The 23,535-nt window shown below is 43.7% G+C and overlaps 1 protein-coding gene across 1 annotated transcript in view; it reads right to left on the bottom strand.

Moving 5' to 3' along the window:
- The window catches only part of LOC132320051 (uncharacterized), a 39,164-nt gene extending 16,529 nt beyond the window's left edge, over window positions 1-22,635 (bottom strand). The window contains exons 1-3 of the mRNA XM_059832153.1: window positions 22,470-22,635; window positions 18,759-18,858; window positions 16,014-16,108 (exon numbers count right to left, since the gene is read on the bottom strand). Of these exons, the coding sequence (XP_059688136.1) occupies window positions 16,014-16,108; window positions 18,759-18,858; window positions 22,470-22,635 (361 nt within the window). The remainder of the gene's footprint in view (window positions 1-16,013; window positions 16,109-18,758; window positions 18,859-22,469) is intronic.
- Between the last annotated feature and the right edge of the window lie 900 nt (window positions 22,636-23,535).

Raw genomic sequence — 23,535 nt, 5'->3', positions numbered from 1 at the left:
TCACCACAACCCCCTTTCAGGTCATTGGAGAGAGCTATAAGGTCTCCCCTCAGCCTCCTCTTCTCCAGACTGAACAACTCCAGTTCCCTCAGCCACTCCTCATCAGGCTTGTGCTCCAGATCCCTCACCAGCTCCGTCGCCCTTCTCTGGACATGCTCCAGCACCTCAATGTCCTTCTTGTAGTGAGGGGCCCAAAAGTGAACACAGTATTCGAGGTGCGGCCTCACCAGCGCTGAGTACAGGGGCACGATCACCTCTCTACTCCTGCTGGCCACACTATTTCTGATACAGGCCAGGATGCCGTTGGCCTTCTTGGCCACCTGGGCACACTGCCAGCTCATATTCAGCTGTGCCGGCTCATATTCACATGCTATGTACATTGTCATCTCCTGAATTGTACTGGAGTGTGCCATTCCCTGGGTAAGGGGAGCAGGCTCCCTCATTATTTTGAGGACAGGCAACGGGGTCTGAATTTCAAAGGTTGTGTCTGATGCCATGGGTTCAGTATCTAATAGGGCTGTGTAAGTAGCCAGTAGTGATTTTTCCAAGAGTATATACCGTGACCGGGAACCTTGCCACCCCTTTGATCCAAACCCTGCGGGAGTTATTTGGGCATTAGTGGACCACAGTCTCCATTGGCTCAGCACTTGCCTAGCCACCGAAAGGTCCCAACACACTCTCGATCTCTCTCGCCAGAGTCCATCACCGAAATTCAAAATGTCCAGCGACTGCTCCAACACAGAAGGTGCCAGCTCTGCAAGCGGTTTCTGGCCTTCATCTTCCCTTGGCAGACCAGTCTGTCACCTAAATTGAAAATGTTTATAATGTTCCCAACATTCTCTCGCACTCTCTCCAGACCCCATCAACTAAATTCAAAAAGTCCAGCGACTGTCCTGTCACGGATGGTGCCAGGACTGAAAAGCTGTTGCTGGCCCTCACCTTCCCTTGGCAGCCCTTTCACAGCCCCACCAACATTCGGGCTCTGTGCTTGCTTACCCTTTAATTGTCCCAAAATGTGGAGGAATGGCTTAGTAACAAGGGACATGATCTGATTCCCATGAGCAACCCAGTCTTTGATGAGGGGGAAGGCTCAGAGGAAACTGTTAACTGTCCTTGAAAACCTGTTGTGATAAGAGACAGTGGAATGGTAAACAAGAAGAAGGAACTACATCTGCGAAGAGGAGAAGTACCAATCACACTTGCCGCCTTGGCGCGTGAACAGAGGCTGTAAGCCAATTATACAATTGTTGCGGACGCGTGTTCTTGGCATCTGTCTATATATACTCTGTAAGCTTGAATAAAGGGGAGAACGACTATACTCATATTGAGATTCCATTGTTACTCCGGGTCCGTCTCCCACTCCAACACCAAAACTCTCTCCACTCTCACCAGAGTCCGTCAGCTGAATTGAAAACGTCCAGGCACTGCTCCCACATGGCAGGTGCCAGGAATGAAAGCTGTTGCTGGCCCTCACCTTCCCTTGGCAGCCCTTTCACAGGCCCACCAACACTGGGGCTCTGCCCTTACCTTCGCTCTTCAGGGTTCCAACATTCTCTCCCAAACATGTTTGAGCCCAGCTCTGTAATGAAAAATGTCAGGAGAATGTTTACATATGGAAGGTGCCAGCACTGAAAATGTTCTGGGCATCTCCATCCCTTGGCAGCCCTTTCACAGCCCAACAACGCTGGGGCTCTGCTCTTACCTAGCCACTTCACGTTCCCAACATTCTCTCACTATAGCGAAGGCGGATTCCAAAACAGGAAATGACGAGCGACTCCTCCCACATGAAGGTGTCAGGAATAAAAGCTGTTGCTGATGCTTACCTTTCTTTGGCAGCCCTTTCAGAGCCCCATCAAAACTGGGTCTTTTCACGTGCCTAGCCACATAGTTGTCCCAAAACAATCTCGCACTCTTGCAAGTGCACAGATCCGAAATTGAAAATGTCCCGTGACTTCTCTCACACGGAATGTTGCAGGACAGAAAGCTGTTGCTGGCCCTCACCTTCCCTGGGTAGCCCTTTCACAGCCAACCAACACTGCGGTTCAGCGCTTGCTTTGCCTCCTAACAGTCACAAGGTGCTCTCTCTCTCTCTCTCTCTCAATCTTACAAGAGCCCAGCCCTGAAACTGAAAATGTCCAGCAACTGCTCCCACGTAGAAGGTGCCAGCACTGAAAGCTGTTGCTGGCCCTCACCTTCCTCTGGTAACCTCTTAAATGAACCACCAACTCTTGGGCTCTGTGCTTGCCTGGACTCTTAAAGGTCCCAATATCCTCTCGCTCTCCTGCTCACTCTCTCCAGAGCCCATCACTGAAATTGCAAAAGTCCAGCCATTGCTCCTACTCTAAAGGTGCCAGCACTGAAAGCTGTTGCTGGCCCTCAGCTTTGTTGCGTTTAAGGGAATGTACTTTCAAAATTTGTCTGTCAGAGTCCCAGGACTTTCACTGAGCAGATCCACAAAAATTGAAATCAGTTATTTTATTGAGAGCGACAGAAACAGATTCGAAATTGCCGTTGATAAATTCACTAACTACAGTAGTGCTCCTAGTTAAGGTTAATATTGCTAGAAAACTTGATAGTGATACAACAACCCGGGGATAACTTTCACCCAGAGGGTGAGAGGCGTAGCGTGTACCCAGAGAGGCGTCCCTGCCTGGGGTGGAGGAAGAGAATGCAGTCCGTCGACTGGTCCGTCAGGTATCGAGGTTCTTCTCTCCCACTTTAACAATCACTTTCTCCGTCTTTTATCCCCAAAACTACGAGGTTCCCCCCCCACCCCGCATATGTGACGTGTAGCATGATGTGGGTGGAGAGACGAGTGCTATAGTCGTACATATGTTTAGCATGACCTCTATAATCTTCACTAGCATATGCAGGGGGGTGAGTTGTAATGTGCATTTCACCGGTAATGAGGCAAAAGTCAGTTATTGGACACGAAGCCTTTTGAAGAAACAAAGAACCATTCATGTTTTTGTTATCTTGCTATCTTTGCTGACCACAAGCAGGGCTGTCCTGGCTCCACAGGGCCCCCTCCTTATCTGCACCCTCTGTTAGCCAGGGTGCAACAACACACAAGGCTAAACAACAATTACTATGATCTATGCAGTTTTCTGCAGCCCAGCTGCAGGTCACTTGAGCGTGTTTACAATCCTCCTCGCCAATCTTCCGTTATTTTCCCATACTGCCCATGCTAACTTTTAGCAAATTGAGCTCAGGAAACCAGCTGGCATGGAGCTCTAGATGTTTTCTCTCAAAGCCATTTTTGTGACTGTGGTGTAAGCATGCCAAAAGGCCCACATCTTCATATCGTATTCTGCTGCTTGCAAAAATAGCCCTGTAGTTCTGTGTGTGCTACTGTCATGCAGAAAGCTAACCACGTAAATACCTGTTTGCAGGACTGCACAGTAGCTGCAGAACCTCATTTCATTTCTAGCCAGCGTTCTCCTGAAAATGAGCTGAGCGTTACCTGGGACAGCTCTTGAACACAGGACTGGGAGGAAACAGAAGGGATATGAAATGAATTAAAGGTATTATTAAAGACAAATGCAGGGAATTAAACTAGTTTAGCCCTGTCCCTTTGCACAGCAGAACCAAGGCCTGGCTTGGAGCATCCGTATGGCTATACCTTGTCAGTGGAAGCAATGGGGTGCTGTTCCTCTTGAAGGAGGTGCAGGAGGACCCCTATCAGCACCCAGCTGAGCTATATGGTTGTTGAAGCATGGACTCCGTTCTCCTCTGGAGTTCAGTGCAACGGGTCGCGTGGGTGAAGCGTTTGTATGATTTCCTCCAATTTAGGTTTTACATCAGCTTCAATAATAACCCATAAAGAAGTCAATGAAAGGATTTCTCCTGCCAACGTCCGCTAAGACTGCTGGAGAAGAAAAAAGAAGCTCTTCCCTTCAACACCCACCCTCCACTCCCAACTCCCCACTCCCCCCCCCCAAAAAAAAAAGAAAATTCTCATTCACTCTTCACCCTTAATCCTTCCTTCTTCAAAGCTGTATGGCAGCCATGTTACGATGAAGTGATAAAGAGCTTACTTTGGAGCTAGAGGAGGAAAAAACCATAGAGGACTCTCAAGTCTCATTCCAAGGATTGAGAAACCTTAAAACATGGAGAGGGAACATCCTTGCTGCGCCCTGAGTTTGTCAGCCACCTTCTGCTCTTTCTTAGTCAAACACGCCAATATGCTATACTCCTGCAACTAAACTGTTGCATATTTTCTAAGGTTTATGTCTTGAATAACTATTGTTTCTTTTTATTTTTACCTTCCCAGCTTTTTTCTGATCTTTACCTTCTGGAGCTCTTTGATGCATTCAATACAAGAGAGAAAGCAAATGTAAAAGGGGGCTGTCTACTGTATGGACCAATCAAGTTCACTTCCAGTGACCTGACATGCCTTGTAATAGACAACACATCTAACTCAAAACATAACAAATCAGGTTTCTTTCTATTGTATGTTGTTTTATTGTTTGAAATCATGTCTGAGTATTTTTATTACATGTAAAAACCAAAGTGACTTGTATTACTAAGATTAAAGCCATTCTAAACTCAGTCAAACTAGAATTAAACGGCACTGTCGAAGTACTATCTAATACAGCAAATCCCCAGATCAGAATTAACAAATAGTGTTGGACTACAACTAAACCATTCCATTAATCCATAATCAACGCTTATGGATTCCCAAATAAGAAATCTGGAGAGAAAGCTGCCCTTTTAATTATACATGGTCTCAGTCAGCGCACTAAGCTTATCTGAACATCTCGCTGTTAGCCCAGCTGAGCTACTTGAAAGTCACAGTTGCAGTCCTTGGTGCTTCTACTTAATTGGACTGTTACGGGGCAGATGTTTTCGTGTGATTTCTCTTGCTCTCTTTACAAAAAATAAGTTTTACAGCAGAGCGCTGCTCTGGAAAGGCTGGCAGCTCTAGCTAAACACTGAGAAAAGCTAATTGATGCTGTGTGCTTTTTTCCAACATGAAGAGCATGCACAAGTTCAAAAATGTTTTGCAAGAGAGAATATGAAGATGAATTAAGAACAGAAACGCATTAAGGTTGGCTGCTCCTCCTTCACTTTTTTCACAGCAGGTTCCATTGGAGGGGATTTGTCACCATCGGTGTTCACCTTCTCCTGGGAGGCTTTTGCTGGTTTTCTTATATTGTCTGTCTTAGGAGGAACAGCCACCTCTACTTTCCGCTTTGTCTTGTCAGTTTTTGCTTCTGGCCTATCCTTCTCTTTTTTCTCCTTTTCAGGTGCTGCTTTGAAAGCCATAGAACCTGCTTCCATAGGCTCATCTCGCACAGGGGTGGCATCATCTCTGCTTGGGAGCATGAACAGAGAGTCCATTTTCACGTCTTCTGCTGTAAGTGGCTCTCTTGGTTTTCTCATTCCTTCTAACCACTCAGCATTGGGAAATCCTCCATTCTCATCCCCTTTTCTTCTCTTCCGGTGCTTTTTGTCTTTATTTCCTTTGTCACCTCCCAGTCGATGTTCCACCTCCTTCTCTTTTGATTTTGTAGGATCTTTGATGCCATGCCTCTCTCTTCCAGAAGTTTTTCCAGGGTAATTTCCAGCTGTATTACACTTCTGGTGGCTCTGCCCACCAGGATAATCCTGCCTCCGTCCCCGAGCATATGGTGAATTCTCTCGTCTGGTCCCAGGTGGACCAAACCTGTCTGGAGAAAAGTAGCCTCTTCTTGCATACGGCGGCGATCGTGAGTAGGAGCGAGAAGGGGAACGACTAAATGACCGAGAGTAGGAGCGAGAGCGGGAAGAACCGGATCTTGACTTGGAGTAGGTATACAAACTTGTAGAGGAAGATGAAGCACTACAGGGAGACTTGGGCCTTAAAAACACCACAACACACACAGACAAAAAAGATAAGTTAATTCAAAACAGTCACTCTCCCCATTTTTTTTCCTCCCAAATTTGGTTTGTTTTCTTTTTTCCTCTCCACATGCTTACGTCAAAGGTTCTTTCAGCTGCTGGCATAACGCTACTGCAAATTGCAGAACTTGCAAAAGTTTCTGCTTACAAGACAGAGCAGCTGCTGCTTTGTTAGTGTAAAATCATACAGGAAGGGTAAGTCTATTTCCACTCACTTCTATCACATGATCACTCTCCCACAGATATTGATTGATTTACGGTGGTGTAGCCGGGCCTCTACTGGCACGTGAACGCGCACATTTTTCACTACTCCGCAGCTACATGCAGTGCAAATCATTTTTGTTGCAGTAAGATGCAACTTGACACTGCAATAATAGATACCACAGACTCCTCTCTCTCCAACTGAGAGAAAGCAGCTTGGCTATTTGAGATGACTAAATAGAAGAAATTCAAAATTGCCATAAAATGACAGCGTTGACTCTTCCAGTACTTTGCTCAATCAGTATCAACTAAGTTGTTAAAAAAAAGAACGTTGGAGGGTGACTTCTATTGGGAAATCAAGTTCTTCATCCCTGTTCAGCTAGTAATCAAAATGCTGGCTTTCCACCTGACCCTTTAATTGTATTTCATTTTCATATGTAATTATGGTTTCCTCAAAAAGCGTTGATTTTTCAGAGTCCTCTTTTCGGTCACGTACTGGAGTTCTATTTTCAATCATCTTACCGCAAGCACAGATCCCCTTTGTTAAAGCCAATTCAAATGAAGCCATTTAAAAATGAATTACCACTTGTACTCTCCACAACGACCTGTGCATACATTTTGCATTATAAACCAGCTGTTGTGTAAGCTATGTTTTACGGCCTCATTTAACAGGTTACAAGTCGTAATATATTGAATTTCTGTGGAATACTTACAGTTCCCAGCCCGGTCTGCCTCCTGCTGAGCGAATTGTACTGGCACTCATTGGGCGACCTTTTGGAGTGGGGAGAGGGAAAAGAAAAAAAATCCCACTCAGTTTCTCTGAAGATCATCTTTTTAAAGAAATTCTACAGTTATAGTTACTTACCGGTGGTGGGTATTGATTGTCCTTGGGGGCCCAGAAGGCTTGGTAATGCTGGTTGCCTTGGTACAGGAACCTGATAGCCCTTGTGAATCAATGCAAACAGTCGGAAAATAAGCTCTACTAAAATACAAGAATCACTGCATATCTTGAAATAAAACTCACGTTCTCTTCCAACAAACTGCTGGCTGACAGAGAGGAAGATTTAGAAAGTTCAGCGGCACTCACCAGAGCAGCAGGAGGTGTAACAGTCAGGAGCGGTGGTGGAGGTGGTGGCGGCTGCTGTGGCTCCTGAATCTGCTGACGGAGCCTCTTTGTGTAGCCAGTTCCATTTTTGAAGTTGTTCACAGCCTAGAGGCAGAAAAACATTGACAAAAAGCTAATAGGAAACTTCAGTAGAGGGACGAACAAAGGCCTGCACAGAGTAAAATTGCTTGTGTCTTCCTGTAAATGCTATCAAGCCTAAAAGAAATGGACGTACAGATATATGAACACATCACATTAAACCCTGATACTAATGATTGGTAACTCGGAGTATCTGTATTTAAAGTACTTCAGTGTTAGCTCCAAACTTGAAAGTGAGGCAATCATGTTAAACAAAAGTGGGACCTGAACTTGCCAGATTGTCTCTTCCCTTTCAGCTTTTAAGCTCTTTTTCTTCCCTTTCAGCTTTTTACAAGTAGCCTTTTCTTACAAACAGTTTCTGTGAAAGGCATCGTGTTACCTTGCGTAGGAACAGGTTGGCAATTAAAGCGTCAGGAGAAACATCGGTTTGATGACACGCTGGGCAGGTATGCTCCTCAGAGTCCAGTAATGCTGTTCTAATACCTGTGAATCATTAGAATCATCAGAATAGTTTTAGCCAAACTAAGGCAATTTTGGGGGTTCTAGCCAAGTATAAAAACACGTATATGATTAATGGGTGAATATGGTCTTGAATTGAGAGCATGAAGCTCTCCATGTTCAGTAATGTAAAGAACTTCTAGTATGCAGCAAATCACTCCAGAGTTTTGAAATTTCACTGTTGTAACATTTGAAGTCGTAGAGTAGGCTGTGTCTTGATGTTTCAACTAGTCTTTGTTCCGCTACCTAGTACAATGAGAAGTCACCAACCTCAAGGCTCCTGAATAAAACACATCTCAAAAAAGCATTAGGAGGTTTGAGTTCTGAAGGTCTTAAGCAACTGTCCCGTGGAGAAGAATGTGGATTAAATGCCTAACTAAATGCCCTTTGTGGCAGACCACCTGCACAATTACGCACTCTTCTCATACTCGTCCTTCCGCATGTAAAGAGGATTTAACTGGATATGTAAAAAGGGAAAAAAGGTTTCTGCCTTTTTTTTTTCCCTTTATGCAAGAGGAGTCCTTTCCTATTCAGGGGATACTCAAGTGTTAAGTAGAACTGGCAACAAAGTAATGGCGTTATCTCCTACTTCTGCTTTCAGAAGATCAGACGTGATGTTTTGAAATAACAAACATGGGAGTAACACTTACATTCGTCACAAAAACTGTTTCCACAGCAGGGAATAACAGCTGCATCAGTCATTAGCTCTTTACAAACGGGACATGACAACTCATCTGGAATGGGATCACCTGAGGAGGAGGAGGAGGAGGAGGGCTCCTCTGGTGAAAAGGGAGGCTTTTCCTTCTTTCCTCTAGCATAAGCTTCCCTAGAGGGCAGGTGGGGAAGGAAAAAGAAACCAGTCAGAGATGGGTAAAGGAAAACTCTTCCAAGCTTTTATCAAAGGGCAGATGATAGATGGAACTCTGCTCACTCCACATTTGGCTTCTAAAAAGTCGGCATTTAGTTTAAACTACTTTCCTATAGCCACAATACTGGAAGAGGGAGGGGGGAACACTTTTCCTTCTGCAGAACTCTCCCATTCATTGGGATCAACTAAGAGATGAGCTCAGACTAGAAAAATCATTTTTTGACAGCTAGAAATCAGGTGAAGTGAACCCCACCACTCCTTTGCCAGAGGCTAAATGTAAATGGCAGGCTCAGGATGAAGTTAGTCTCCGAATAATTACGTTTTATAAATGGAAGAAGTCTACGGTGCAGCTTCTACAAAAGGAGATCCACGACAGAAAAGCAGAAGTGCGACCAAGTGCATTTTCAAACAGCCACTCTTGTCAGCACACAGCAGTATTTTCTTAGTTTAGAGCAACAGGAAAACCTCAGTCTGTTTCACACATGGCATTTGACAAGAGTCAGAGGGGGAGGAAATCTCAGTCCAGCAGCTCTGTGTTAAATTTTGCAAGAAGCCTTTGAAACATAAAAGAGAAGCAAAACGAGCTTTCCAAGAGAACGACTCCGCTGTGAACACGACTGAAATGTTTTGCAGAAATACAGATTCTTAGCACACCACAAGTTGAACCAACTTCCAGGGGCACGAACAGTAGGACCACTCTATGTGAGTTCTAGAAAGTATCACCGATTTTAAGGTTAAGACACAATGACAATGCTTCCTCCCCCGTAACTACAGAGGCTGGCCAACTTGGTTGCATTGCCACTCAGGCATTTACGCATGGTTTCGCTCGTTCACTTTTTGGTCAGTCCAACTAATGCCATACTTACGCATTAATAGTTGGTATTGCGTATTTCCCAGTGCTTGTCAGCATAGCACCCTTTGTGTTGGGATCTTGCACCTCCATCATGAAACTCCTTGGAATTCCTGTGCTCTTTTTAAGTCTGGGAGCAGACTCAAAATTTTTGTTCTGTTAAGAAAAGCCATGCAGACATATCTCATCTGATGACCCGCACTTAAAATGACATTTCAGTGATTATTTTACGCAGCAAAGCCTTTCATCCTCTCCTTTTGCCTAGCGTAAGGGTTGCTCAGCTGAAATACTGATTTTCCTAAATGAGTATCGTCAGCATGTTCCAAAGGCTGGAGCAGTGTTTTGAACTCAGTCGACATTCTTTGGCTTAACTTCAGGTTCCTTCAGGGTGAAATATCCCTCAGCTCAACCAGAGACTCGTGCAATTAACACACGCAAATATTCAATAGATGGGGTCAACAGAAACATCTTGGTTTTATACTAAATACAAAAAATGGTGAACTGTCATTAAAACCACAGTTAAAACCACAAAAATTCCCAGTAATATTGAAATACATAAAAATATGCATGAAAGTTCACAGAGAAAGATCTATGGACATATTTAATGTCTATGACCTAGAAAAAAGAAAATTTCACATTTGTAATTCCAGGTCTCCCTTGAATTTTGAAGGGCTTTGCAACATTGCCATATAAAGTGCATTTCACCCCAAGAGAAACAACTCTTCATATGCGTGGTCATGTATTTGTTACCTAACTGCCAAGGTAAAAAAAAAACAAAACTAAGACCAGAAGTCCCCCACAATCTTACCCCATTTGTCGGGCAGTCCTTTATATAGTGGCCAGGGTTTCCACAACGAAAGCAAGTATATGACGGTGGAGGTGGACCCAAGGGTTTCTTCATGTAACTAAACGTTTTTGGGGAGAAAAAGAAGATATGCATGTGTCTCTTGTGTTAAAACAAACATCTCTACCATTTTCCCATCAGCTTCAAAGAACACATTTGACATTACCAGCACTTACCTGGTTGGATCATATCCACAGCAAGACTGCATCATCATAGCTTTTATTTTGTCTTCTTCGGAAGCATTGGCTTCAGCCAGATTGGTGGTCTGTTTAAGAGGTAATTATTGGATGCACACATTAGAACCACATTTAAGCCCACACAGCCAAAGACAGCACCACTCACCCAGTCCTGTAAAGAGCAGCACAACGCTCGCTGAGGTCGCATGAAAACAGCTGCTTAGGCTCTGTTTGGACCTTACCTAAAGACCTGTCTAATCGATCCCATTTTCTTCCAAGTGGACTGAAGCTATGTGTAGAAAAAATTAGACTATCCACTGCCTTTAAACTGATTTTTAAGCTCCAGACTATTTGAAGGAGAAGATGTCCACTGTACATTTAATTGAGAAAGATGTATGCAAATATCACTAGTTACATTTTGCATCACTATTTACATTTTGCAACACACAACTGAAGAGCCGGAGAGGTTGCTTCTCCTTGCTGAAAGCCAGCTTCAGACACAGAAGCCTTAGAAGGAATCAAGCTTTTTATAACCCCTCAGCAAGACAAAAGATTCTTCTCTAACTTCTCTATGTTAAATGATTAAACTACAGTAAGCAGAACCTGCAGTTTTTTCCAGCTGACTGTGTCCTTTTAACGTACAAATTGTAATCCAAACCTTATGCAGAACTAGATCTTCCAATTATTGATGGCAGCTGATTGTTTTTAAGTAGTATTTGTTCAAATGTTTTTATCACACACTAGTCCATTTTATTAAATGGGTGTTTCATACAGACAGTAACATTGTCCAGATCGACATCTCTGAGAGCACTTCCATTAACGTTTACAGAAAACTTTACAGATACTTGACTAGTTTGTGTGAACCCAAACGGTTTACAAAACACATCCAAACCCCACAAAACGTTCCCAGGAATAGAGCAAAAGTCAAAGATGGCATTTAATACATAGTAAGAGTCAAAAAGAAAACTTTTTACAACACATTGCCTCCATGCTAAGCCCGTCTGCACAAAAGAGGTTAGAGGAAGTAACAGTCTGGAGCTGCTTTATGCTATGTCCCTGCATTTTTCTGATATACTTAAATTTTCTCAAAAGCTTACATGTGTACACCACTTGGACAGTTTTCCACATTTTAGAGTAAAACTTCACAGGAGTTTACGGAAACAAGGACACGTTTAGGGACAGCACTAATGGAGACCAATTTCTTTTGCTGGCTACCTTCCCAAGGAATTTTCTTGTTTGTGTTTGGTTTGTTGGTTTTTTTTGCCAAATGGACACAACTTAATTTCTGCAGTGAGAGATGGAAGAAGGTAGCAGTGGGAAGAGCTTTCTCCTTCTCGGAAATGAACTCCAGCCTTTCTTTTCAGAACAAAGAACTAGCTCCTCTGCATTAGGCCCTGCCTTCTCTCATCTTTGTAACTTTAAAGACTAGTCATTTCATTGGCTAGCACTGTGCCTTTTCACAAAGTGCAACCACTAGTGCTTTCCCAGAGAAAGTTACACATTGTTGAGCAAAAAATGCAGGCAGTTCCATGGCAAAACATGGCATTACAACAGTTTCAGAAGGTCACATCTGCTAATATGCCACACGTACACCTTGGTCTAGTCCTATAAACAGTTAGGTATATTTACACAATTGACACAGCCTGCGTTCAAACAAAGTCTATTGTGTTGTCCACTCTCTAGCTACTATGATTTATGAAATCGTGCAGCATTCAAAGAATGGATCTATAACTATAATGACTAGAAATTGAAAAATAGCCATGCAATTGTCCACGTTCCAGAAACGCCTCTAATTTGGCTGCTGCAAACCCCCTGAAATGTCCGTAACTCAGAGCCAACTAAACTCTTCTGTGAAAATTGTGTGAGTTTCCAGTGCAAAATTAACGAAAGGTATGAAAAATGGTAAACAGCTTCTGAAGTGCTGCTTCTTTGTGTCTTGAAGACGAGTAATACTGCAACATTACGTTGAGGCTGCTAAGGTACTCCCCTTCTATCTTCCCAAACTGGCGACTACTCTTCACAGGATAGTATCAAAATACACACACACTTTAAAGTTAAAAGAAATACTTTAAATTCTTAAAAACTACATTCAAGCTTTGCTCACATTACAACAGTTATCCAGCTACAGATCACAGCATAAGATTTAAAAAGACGAAGCAACCCCCTTTTTTTTTAAAGTATTTGACAAGACTCTCGAGATACCTTAATAAGCTGGGCCAGAGGAATCGGTGCGGAAGAGTCATCAATCTGTTCAGAAAAAATTAAACACACGTTCAAGTTCTACAATCAAAACATAGCAATAGTTAACCTCTACTGTAGCCTGAAAGTCTGCACTATATCCTCTGAGTGTCACAGAAAGAGGCATTTCCAACCTAGTGTAATTTGTATTTGTTCCAAACAAAGTCCAAACCTATGACAGCTTAAGAGTGCCTATGTGGTTAATGAGGAGAAACAACAATAACCAAACCTGCTGGAGATCAACTTACTGCTCCAGAGTATCTCAGAGAGGGACCCTTGTCAAATGCTTACAACTGCTTAGAAGTCAAAGGGCTAAGGAAGCTGCCAATTTTCAGCAAAAAAAAGGATTTGAAAAAAAATTTAAGTTTATTTGAGAAGGAAGCATCACTACAGGAAACTTATTTTCAGGGTAGTTTGGAAATTAATCAGTGAACGTCTCCTCACTTACAAATGCACATGGTTATGCTTTTTATGAACGCAGTCTAGTTGCCGGTGAAAATGAAGCACAGGCATATCAGCCCTGAAACACGAACTCTGCCCCTCCTGTCAGTAAGTTTAGAAACGCCAAACTCACCATACCCCACAAAACCCCAATAAAAATGCCAACCCAAAACATCAGCCATAGCAGTAACCCACCACTTTGTCTAGGAAAAAAAGGAACTGCTCAAAGTATTGAAATAAAGGTGTTTACCATGACAGAGTAGCCTATAAAAACTGATTTCTTGTATTTTATTAGACCACAGGCCATACCCTCCAAATTGGTTATGGAACTGTGAGAATTTAATATTATTCTCCTTGCTACCAGTCCAAAAGCAATTTCTAAGGATGATGAAAACATGGACTCAGAGCACAATCCTCTAATTTTTTTCTCCATTGCAGCCACACTCCTCCCTCCCTGCTGCCTACTGGAACAGCTTGCAGGAATGAAGTCCTCAGGCCACGGGGTAGTAATGGATTGCAGTGTCTAGTGAGAACTAATACCGAAGGGCAGTTTTGCCACAAGTGAAAAGGGTAACTCTTCTCTTGTTCCTTTTCCAGCATATTGAATTACATTCTGCCACCAACAGCACTTCAACTTACACTAGTAAAACATTATCAGAAAGACACCGGAATCACTGCTTACGATGTCTGAAGTTGTTCAAAAACATGGAAAAAATTTCACCATGTAAACTGAACAGCTCCGCATGCCACTCTTCTTTACTTGTGGGAAAACAGGCCTATGTTCTCTCCTGGCAGGCACAACCACTGTCACGTGGTGCTTTTTCAGCAGCAAACAAGAAATGAGGAAAGCTCTCGACTGGAGTCTAGCATTAAACAGTCTAATATTGACCAGTAACTGAAACAGAGCAGTTGATAAACTATTAATTAGTTCTTCTGGTTTTTAGGAAGCGGTTATTATATGGCCTGCAGGCAACAGTCTCATTTCTTAACGGAGGTGATAGCACTCCTTTCTACTAAACAGCTATCAAAAGCAGCAAATAGATAATTAATGTACTATTTAGTACGTTTGCCCAACGGCCACCTTCCAATCAGCCGACATTCTTGTGTCTTTTTTTTTTCCCTTTAAATGTCTACTGGAGTATTTCCTGCCAGTCCCTCCAGTCAGTCAAGTAGAAACAACATCTCCATGAAACGTGTATACAGCCCTAAGGTAATACTGCAGAAGAACTGGGGGGGAAAAAACCCCACACACCAAAAACTAAACCCAAAACCCCAGACTCGACAGTCAATGTATTAACTCCCATTTCAAACAGAAGACTAAACAGAAACTAACACAAAGCAAGTGGGAAAGGGGACAGAACAGAGGATGAAAAGGCTAATTTCACTGCTGGGGTGCTACATTTAAATTACAGTGGTTTCCTAAAACCCGACAGCTTGGCTAAACTAAAAATTCAGCCAGGAAGGATCCCAGTTGTGCTCAACAGCGCTAAAACGACGGGCACGACTCTCTGCATTTCTGCAGCCTCTAAGGACAAATACCAACTAGAGATCCTTGCAGTTACTGACATAGTAATGCTAAACCAAAAAGGATCCCCTTTCTTGCCTTGGCTGTAGTAACAGTAGGCCAGCAGCACAAATTTGGAAGTGTACAACAACAACAGCTAACATAACAGCAAGACAATGAAGGAAGAGTTAAAGTATCAGCTTTTGTGCAGCCTTTTTAAAAATATCTTAACTAAACTTCATTTTGCTGCCTTACTGTTCAACAATAATTGGCAAGCTTTCCAGTGATTTATTCCCACCACAGTAAGATCCAGGCTCTGCTTTGAAATACCTACAGAAATACGTGTATTAAAAAACCAACCAAACAAAACAAACCCCCCACCCTTCAGACCAAGACCTGAGCTAGCTTTAAGAATAAAGCTCATTGTGCCTCCAAGCCTAGAAGCACCTGAGGCTGCCGTGCTTTGACAGTGAGAGAGAGAGAGAGGACTTGTAAAGAGAGATGCAAGCTTCCACCCTCCCTGTGGCTACCCACAACCCATGTCAGGTACAGTCAGAGCAAACAAGAAGGGAATGTTTTTGCCTGGTCTTTCATTTACTTTAATTAGTTCTAACAAACACTAAGTCTTCCCTCCCACTCCAGGAGTCTTCCTTCTTCTGTGTTTTTTTGGTTTGGGTTTTTTTTTTTTTTGAGACATCTATGTTAGCTTATGGTAAGATGCTACTTAGAAAGGTAACACAGACATGCCAGGGAGCACACGAGGCTAATGTTTATAACAATAACAATAACAACAACAACAACAACAACAATAATAATAATAATGTTTGAACATGAGAGTTGTGTTTATACACATGCTAGTAAGCAAAGAGGAAAACAACTGTTTTCAGGAAATAAAACCCCATCAGAATTAGACCAAATACTCTAAACATGGTTTACATAAATGCATTACTTTAACTGCTAGGGTCACTGAGCCAGTTAAACTAACTCAAAATCACAATGAGAGGCATTCATGTCCAAAAAGGAATTTGAACCAATCAGTGATAGAATTATGGATGTCAGATTTAGACGTAGTGGTTTTAGACCTTACCTGCACAGTACACAGTCATTCAGGAAATATTCTGGCATATTCAATGTGAAACACAATGCATTACTAGGCACAAATAGCAAGATTCACATTAGAACTGTGCAAACGATGGCATGACTCAGTTATTACTATGCTGAATCCAATACATGGTATTCACAACATATACTATGGTCTACTGGAAAAGATATTAAGTTAATGTTTGGAAAATTAATACAAGGCTACATTGTTGAGAATTAAGTGCAGTGTGGAGAAAAAAGTCTGAGATGGTGTTTTTACATACTGCTTTTGGTGTTCCACTCACTGGCTCAGTTCGACTTCTAGAAGAAGAAATCAAGGAGATGAGAACTTAAAGCACTTGTACCCAACATCAAGCAGTGAAAACACGTTATAAAACCTGAACATCAAAACATTATGTTCTGATAGGCTAGTGAATGGGGAAATTTCTTCCTATACATAAACTCGTCTCTCTCTTTTGATCACATTCAATGCATTAAACACCACCCCCCCACCCCCCAAATCCCACGTCTACTTTGTCTGAAATCACTCTAAGACTTAGAGATCGAGAACACAACAGTGCAAGAGGAAGTCTTCAGACATTTTGTCTCTGCTGCGTTAAGTTTTGTGTTCTTAAATGCTCAACCCTCAAGATAATGAAGGTAACTTTAGCCAATCCCTATATCCCGCCCTAGTCTTACAAATAGCTACCAGAGAGAGTACTTTAGTTTCTAAGAAAGAACAGGGGTAGTCGAGACCCTTTGAAGTGCTAGTTTACTTAAGAGAAAAAATCAGTCATCTGACAAAGAAATAACAACAGTGTCAGCAGCACAGTCTTTAGAACAGTGTTTCTTTGTGGCAGCCCAAGCACTGTGTTCAGATATCTACCGTACTTAGCCATGAAAGTGCCAAAATACTACATGGGTTACATATGCTACATTGACTAAAAATAGTAGTAGAAATGTCACCTGAAAGCAGTTCCCAGGGTTTTGTGCGCTTTAGGAGCCCTGTGACAAAAAAAAAAAAAAGGTCTTAATTGCCAGAATTTGCTTTAAGAAAATCTTGAAAATGCTACAATATCTTGGGAAATACTTATTACATTTGAAACCTTGCTGAGCTTCCACATACTCCTTGATCTGTATCTGCATGCTGCTCATCAGGAATCAGACATGCAACCACTGATATCGTTAACAAACCATTCACACATCATCCAAAGTGTCCCATGAGCAGAGGCAATTCAAAGGCTGCTGTGGAACTGATGTCCAAATAGAAAGGCTCATGCTTCCTGCCACTGCTAGACCACCACCGGGCTCGCAGTTAGAGCCATGTACCTCCTGAAGATGAGCAAGTTCGAGGAGATACTTTAGATTGCCACACAAGGGTTTCTTCATCCACTGACCCTGAAGAACATACTCCAAGGCGAGTAACGCATTTTGAAGGCCTCTCCACCATTACAGCACACATTCATCATTCCCAAACGTTAACCACTCTACCAGTTGTTTCTGCAATGTTTCCAGCTGAAGGAATAGAAAGCTAATCTGCCTGGTTAATTTTCAACGTTAGAACAGCAGTGCCATTCCTTCCTTACCCCCACATCCAGCTACTTATTTAATCTTTGAGGCTAGCAGCACCTATCCTCTCGTTTTAGGGCAGCGTTACAATAGCAGGAGAGGGTGACATCCAACCAGTAAGGGAGGATGCACTGACAAGACAGCACTAAGCATCCGTATTTCGATTAACCCCCCCCAAACAAGGCCACGTTTATAAGCACAACGCTGTGGCGTCCCGAATTACTAGGCAGTGCCTGAAAGCACTGCAGCAGCTACTGCAGTAATATGCCCAAAGTTTACATGCAGAGCCACATAAAATCAGGGGTTTTTGCTTGCAAATGCTTCATGGGCACCAGCACGCTGCTGCAGTGTTTCTTCAAGACACACTGTAACTCATCAGTCTACTTGATTTATGAGAACCAACGTTAGAAAGACATGGCAAAACCACAAGCTAATAATAGCTACTGATTGTGGTGGAGAGGCGTACCTTTAAGGCGGCTGGAAAACATGGCCATTCAAACAATGCTAATGCAGCTGATACAGAACGGGACTGTATGAATACATACATGACATGCATTTGAAGAGCTGTAATTTTAATCAGTACACCCGATTCTCTGTCCTCCGTAAATCTTAGGAACACAGAATTAAAACCTGGAGCACAGATACCAGCTTAGGGTAAAAACAGACAAAGAAAGACAACCAGTAACATTTAGGAACGTGCGGAACTGCTTACTGAGTTTCAAGTTTGGAAAGGATTAACTGTTCCTTCATCGTGCTCGCACAAAAGGCAATACACTTTAGGATATTGTTGTTCTTCTCTTGCCTGAAACAGGCACTGTCTTTAGGAAACGAATAGGAATCACTTGTGAATGGAAATTCTTGTTTGCCTGGCTGGCCAGCTGGCAACCCTTGGTCTTTCCTCTATAGCTAGTATGCAGAACCCCCAGATTTGGGGCGTAAGAATACCTGCCATATCCCGCCCCCCTCCCCCAAATGCAAGAAATAGTTAAACACTCAGAATCAGACTCTTCTGAGACGGGAACAAATTACAAGTTTACACTACAGTGCGTATCTCTCTTTACTATAAAAGCAATAAAAGCAAACACATATAATAAGGAATCTCTCCACCTAGAGGGAACAGGATCTACAACTTGGATCTCAGAACAGTCAACCCCAGGAACAAACCCCACAGAATCATCTTACAAGTTACCATTGTTGGAGTTCGAACCCCGTGCCCCAGCAGGCCAAAAAATGTAAGTCTACTTTGGGACAGATGCGCTAAAATCTACCCCCTGACAACAAAACTTAACAGCAGCTTTAACAAGAAAGATACAAGCGGAATGCCTCTGTAAACTAGTATCTGTAAAAAAAGTCAACACACTGAAACCCCTAACAAAGAATACAATGCTTTATGGATACTTACAGAACAAAGGTTTTGCTGGTAGCTTTAACTCCTCCCACAGGGATTCTTCTAACAATTACCGATGAGTTCTTAGGAATCAGGGCATGATCATCTGTGTATTCTGAAAACAACATAAAGACAGACATATACCAACATAAATTCAGGTTTGAGAATCAAACACAAGCAGCAAAATCTCCCTCATTTTTTAAAATAGTTTGAATGCCAACAGCAAAATGGTCTCAAAGGTCACTAAAGGAGAGTCTGCTAATGCACGAGGTTCTTTCCTCATCTAGCTTAGGTTGCTTTGGCTTCCGTTAGGCTACAAAACCAATAGACCTCTGGAGAAAAACAAACCACAGCAAAGTCTCACCTGCATAAACCAGATTCTAAAGCCTGCCTAGCTTGCCCTGCAGCAAACCAGGCACTTAGCTAAAGCACGAAAACTCTGCGCCGTCGCTTTCATAGCTCTTAACTGAAAACGCTTCACCTGTGCTGCTAGTGCTCCAGACTGACAGAACACAGAAGAGAGCCTGCCATGGCTGCCTACTTCTTGGGGCTTAATCCATCAACAACCACACTTCTCAGCTGCTCAGTGCTTTGCATTTCAATGGAAACAGCACTGATGCCCAGACAAACAATGGTAGATCACGCCAGCTGCAGTTCTGGAAGCCGAAAGCAGCTGTTTCTACCTGCTGAACGGAGTCATACGGAGTATTCCTTCTGGTCCAGACCACAAATCACCAGATTAAGACCAGTCCAGAGTGTCATGTTTGTTTTGTTTGGGTTTTAATTTTGCCTGATAAGCAGAATAGCACATTCTCCAAGTGTTTGGAGTCAGAATGTTACAGGGCAGGCAAGAGTACTCAAGAAACCTCAGTTCTGGAGTTTGCAGTTCTTCCACTATATTGTGAGAACATCTATTGTAAAAGACAGGTCAAGAAATCCAGATCAAATTAAAAGGAGGCAAGTTTAAATGCATCATTCTTGAGTATAGGCTTTTTGAAGGGAATTCTGCCTTTATAGAACTTGCCTCTGCAGTAAGCATGGAAGAGGACACCCCCCCACACCCCCCCGCACCTTTTAAAATAGGTCCCAACCATCCATTTTGCCTCCCCAGCATCTTAAAGAGAGTCCATCACATCAGTTTTTTCCACTGGTATTTAAAATCCTGTTTCCTTTTAGCTTATATTAGCATTGCTTCTATTACTAGATTGCCATGATGAAAAGTAACAATTACTGAACTGTAAAAGCTTAGAGTGCTCGGCAAAATCTGAACAAGTAGGCCACCTTCACTCAAGGTTCACTTTGTTCTTTCCACGATCATTTCAGCCTTTAGTCAGGACTCCTGCACAGGCAACGTTATAAAACCCCAATACTTTATGTCCACGTGCAAGAATGCCAAACATCCCATTTAGGCAGAATATCCGGGTCTAGTGTTTCCCTTTATCTTCTGAAGGTGAGTTTAAGCATCTACATCTGCTTAACAAAAACTGAAATTCACGGTCACGCAGAGAAACCAGCAATTGGGCATACATATACACGGCACTGAAATGTATTCTCTAGCTTTGCTCTGAAAACCACTGGGGGATTTTTGCCTTTTCACATGGAAAACACCCTTAGGAAAGCTTCAATAAGCATCAGTGTCACTCATATACGCAGTGTAAGATTTTATACTCATTTTACAACGGCCAAAGGGCAACACAACCTGCCTAGAGGAGGATCTTGTCACTGTCAAACAAGAGGGATGCTCTTTAAAGCAGGGAAGATACTCCTGCTTTAACTTCACCTTTAGGCAACACCACATTTAACAGAACCTAGTGAGGCAGATACTTTTCCTTCAGTGGATTCTGATTACATATGAAAACAAAGCAACAGACTTTGTAAAACTGGTATTATGGATATAGAGTAACACTTTGGGGGGGAACATACTTACGAGCATAAGTTTTTGTTCTAAAACTTTATAACAGAATGCTATATGACTTGATAACAGTTTCTGCTATAACAGAATCCACATGTTTGGCCTATTTTGAAACATTTCTCCTTCTGGTGATAATAATTGGTCTCCATCACAGTTTATTACCATCCACCATTCTGGTTTTAAGGCTCTGTTTGACACAGACCCAGCTATTACAGGAGTGACGTCAGCCAGTTGGCCATTCAGCCCGCTAGCATTTGTGAAGCTGAAAGGACATCAGCATCTGAAGACAAAATTCAGAGACCCTCTGCAGCAAAGCCCTTCAAGCCAATTAAACACTGTTCAAAAGCTCTTGACAATTGTATTCAATGCTACTAGAGAAATTCAAGACTTCTGAAACATATCACTACCTACGCATGTCATGCAATCCAATGGCATCCCTAAGACCCCTAACATTGTGCTGTGAAGTCTCTTCGCAACCATTCTCCTGAAAATAGTTTTAATGTCTGTAGATACACAGCGAGCTTTCGGTCCGACCACTCTAAAGGCTAGGGCTGAAGTTACGGTCCCCACAGCATACATATTATCCTGTTTAAGCTTTAATACATCACACAGGAAGAGGAAAAAACCACCTGTACACATTTTAAAGAAAAGACGGTTGTAAGAGTGTCACAGAACCAGAGGAAAAAGACAAGAAATTTCATGTTTAAGGAATGAAAACACTTGACAAGTCTTTTTGTTTCCGAAAAGTCACAACCCAAGGTATTTAATCCCATTCAAACTCACCAAGATGGCAGACTACCAAACTGAAATGTCATACTAAGTAATACAAAACCATTATCACCTCTGAGAATCAAGCACCAATTACTAGATTTAAAAGAATATATGCCTTCTCTAAGAACATTTCTTATGTATATTGACCATAAATGTTCTGCCATAAAACTTCAGTACTGCCCGGATGTGGTTAACACGTGTAGCAGGAGAAAAAGACACGGGTAGAAAGGGATGATGAAAATGATGCTCAGTAGCATCTGAATGGCAATGTCTTTGGTGTAGAAAAGAAGGTATATTAACAAGAAATTCCAAAGCATAATTTAGATACAGAGAACACTCATGGGCAAGTGTCCTCAAGGCTTTAAAGGCTCTGTATAGCTTATAACTCACAGATTCACTCTTGATCCAAAACGTGGCGAGGAGCAGTTTCTGTAACAGCCACAAAACCAGTTTTCCAATGTAGTGGAGTAAAACGAGTCGAAGACAAAATTAAGTCACCAAACCCACTTTTTGTCTTCCAATTAGCCATCTGTTCCATTTCTATCACTTTCAGCTTCCTCCACCAGATTTCAAAGAAATCTGGCAAGTTTGTTATTACAAGTTATCCTCCCACATTTCCTTATCATTCTACCTAGAAGAATTCCAGGAAACCAAAACGTTTGTAAGCACTACATGTCGCACATCAAGCACACATTCTTCGCCGCCTAGCTCCGCCTCTAAAACACAGATCTGAAGGTTGTTGTCAGAACAGCAACTACGAAAGAACAGCAACTATGAAAGAACAGCTCTGTGAGGCCCCCAACACAAGTCACAGCCACCGATCGTGGCCGAATCGCATTATGGCTTCCCGGCCCACTTAAACCCCGGTGCCGCTTGCCCTCCTGGTCCCCCTGCACGCCGGCGGGATGGGTCCCAGGCTGAGACACGCTACGTGGGGACGAGCCACAAAGTGTGGGTCCCGCAGGCCACGGCCGCCGTGGGGCCATCTGCGACGATGCCAGCCGCACGGTCCCCAAGGCCCCACGCCCGCTGCCTCCACGCACCTTCTTTGGTCTGGGTGTTGGTGATCTGCAGGTCGCAGTTGGCCGCCTTCAGCTTTTCACGGCCCATGATCCGGCGCTTGAGGTCGCACAGGGAGATGTGGAGGCCGCCAAAGGTGACTGTGTCATAGCTCAACTTGGAGAAGAACTTGTAGTGGACACAAGACATGGTCAGGGCCAGGCGGTGCCCGCTCCGCGACGGCGTCTACCACGGCAGATGGCGTTGCGACCTCTGCGCCCGTTAGGGCCCACGGCGGCTCGGGGAAGGGCCCACCGAGGGGGTCGGAGCAAGCAACACAGGCTGAGCTTGCGCTCCTCCTCGCAGCCCAGGCAGACAACAGGGAGAGGACCCTGCAGCCCCCGGCTTGTCCTCCGCTCCCTCCCTCGCACACAGCGCTTCCAGGCCTGACCGCTCGCTATGGCGACGCCGGAGCCCCTGCCTCAACATTCCGCAGAGGGGTTTCCCGGGACAACTGCACGGGGCGTGGCTAGCACATCACTGCGCATGCACAATGGCACACCGCGCCCACCCACAGCCCCCTCCTCATGTGACCCAGCGCATTATGACTAAAGGCCCACCTAACGTGACCGAGGCGGCCCCGCCATCTTCTTCCTAACGCCAAGCACCCCGAGGGGAGAGCTATCACCGGTCGGGGTCACCGCCTGTCAGCCCCGGGCCTGTCACTGCCCCAGCCCGCTGGTGTCCCTGCTGTCCCCCGGCCTGTCACCGCCTGGTGTCCTGTAACCCCCCAGGCCTGTCACCGCCTGGTCTCCCTCCTGTCACCCCCCAGGCTGTCACCACCCGCTGTCCCCTCCTCTCAGCAGCCAGCCAGGGCAAGACAGCCTGGGGGAGATGCAGCGGGCTTTGCCCTGTGGCGCTCGGCTGCCCACGCCGCAGGGCCAGCGAAGGGAGGGGACATCTCTGGGTGTTTGAGCGGATCTTGGTGCATTTATGGCAAGTTCAGTCAAAGAAGCCAGTGACCATTTAAGTTTGCTGCCATAAACCAATGTACTTCCCAACCGTGGCCCAACCACAGTTGCTTGAACGCTGGAGACGAGGACTAAAGAG

Source organism: Gavia stellata, chromosome 33 (genome assembly GCF_030936135.1).
Source record: "Gavia stellata isolate bGavSte3 chromosome 33, bGavSte3.hap2, whole genome shotgun sequence".
In the NCBI taxonomy this organism is placed as follows: domain Eukaryota; kingdom Metazoa; phylum Chordata; class Aves; order Gaviiformes; family Gaviidae; genus Gavia; species Gavia stellata.
This window is presented reverse-complemented; position numbering and strand designations above follow the sequence as displayed.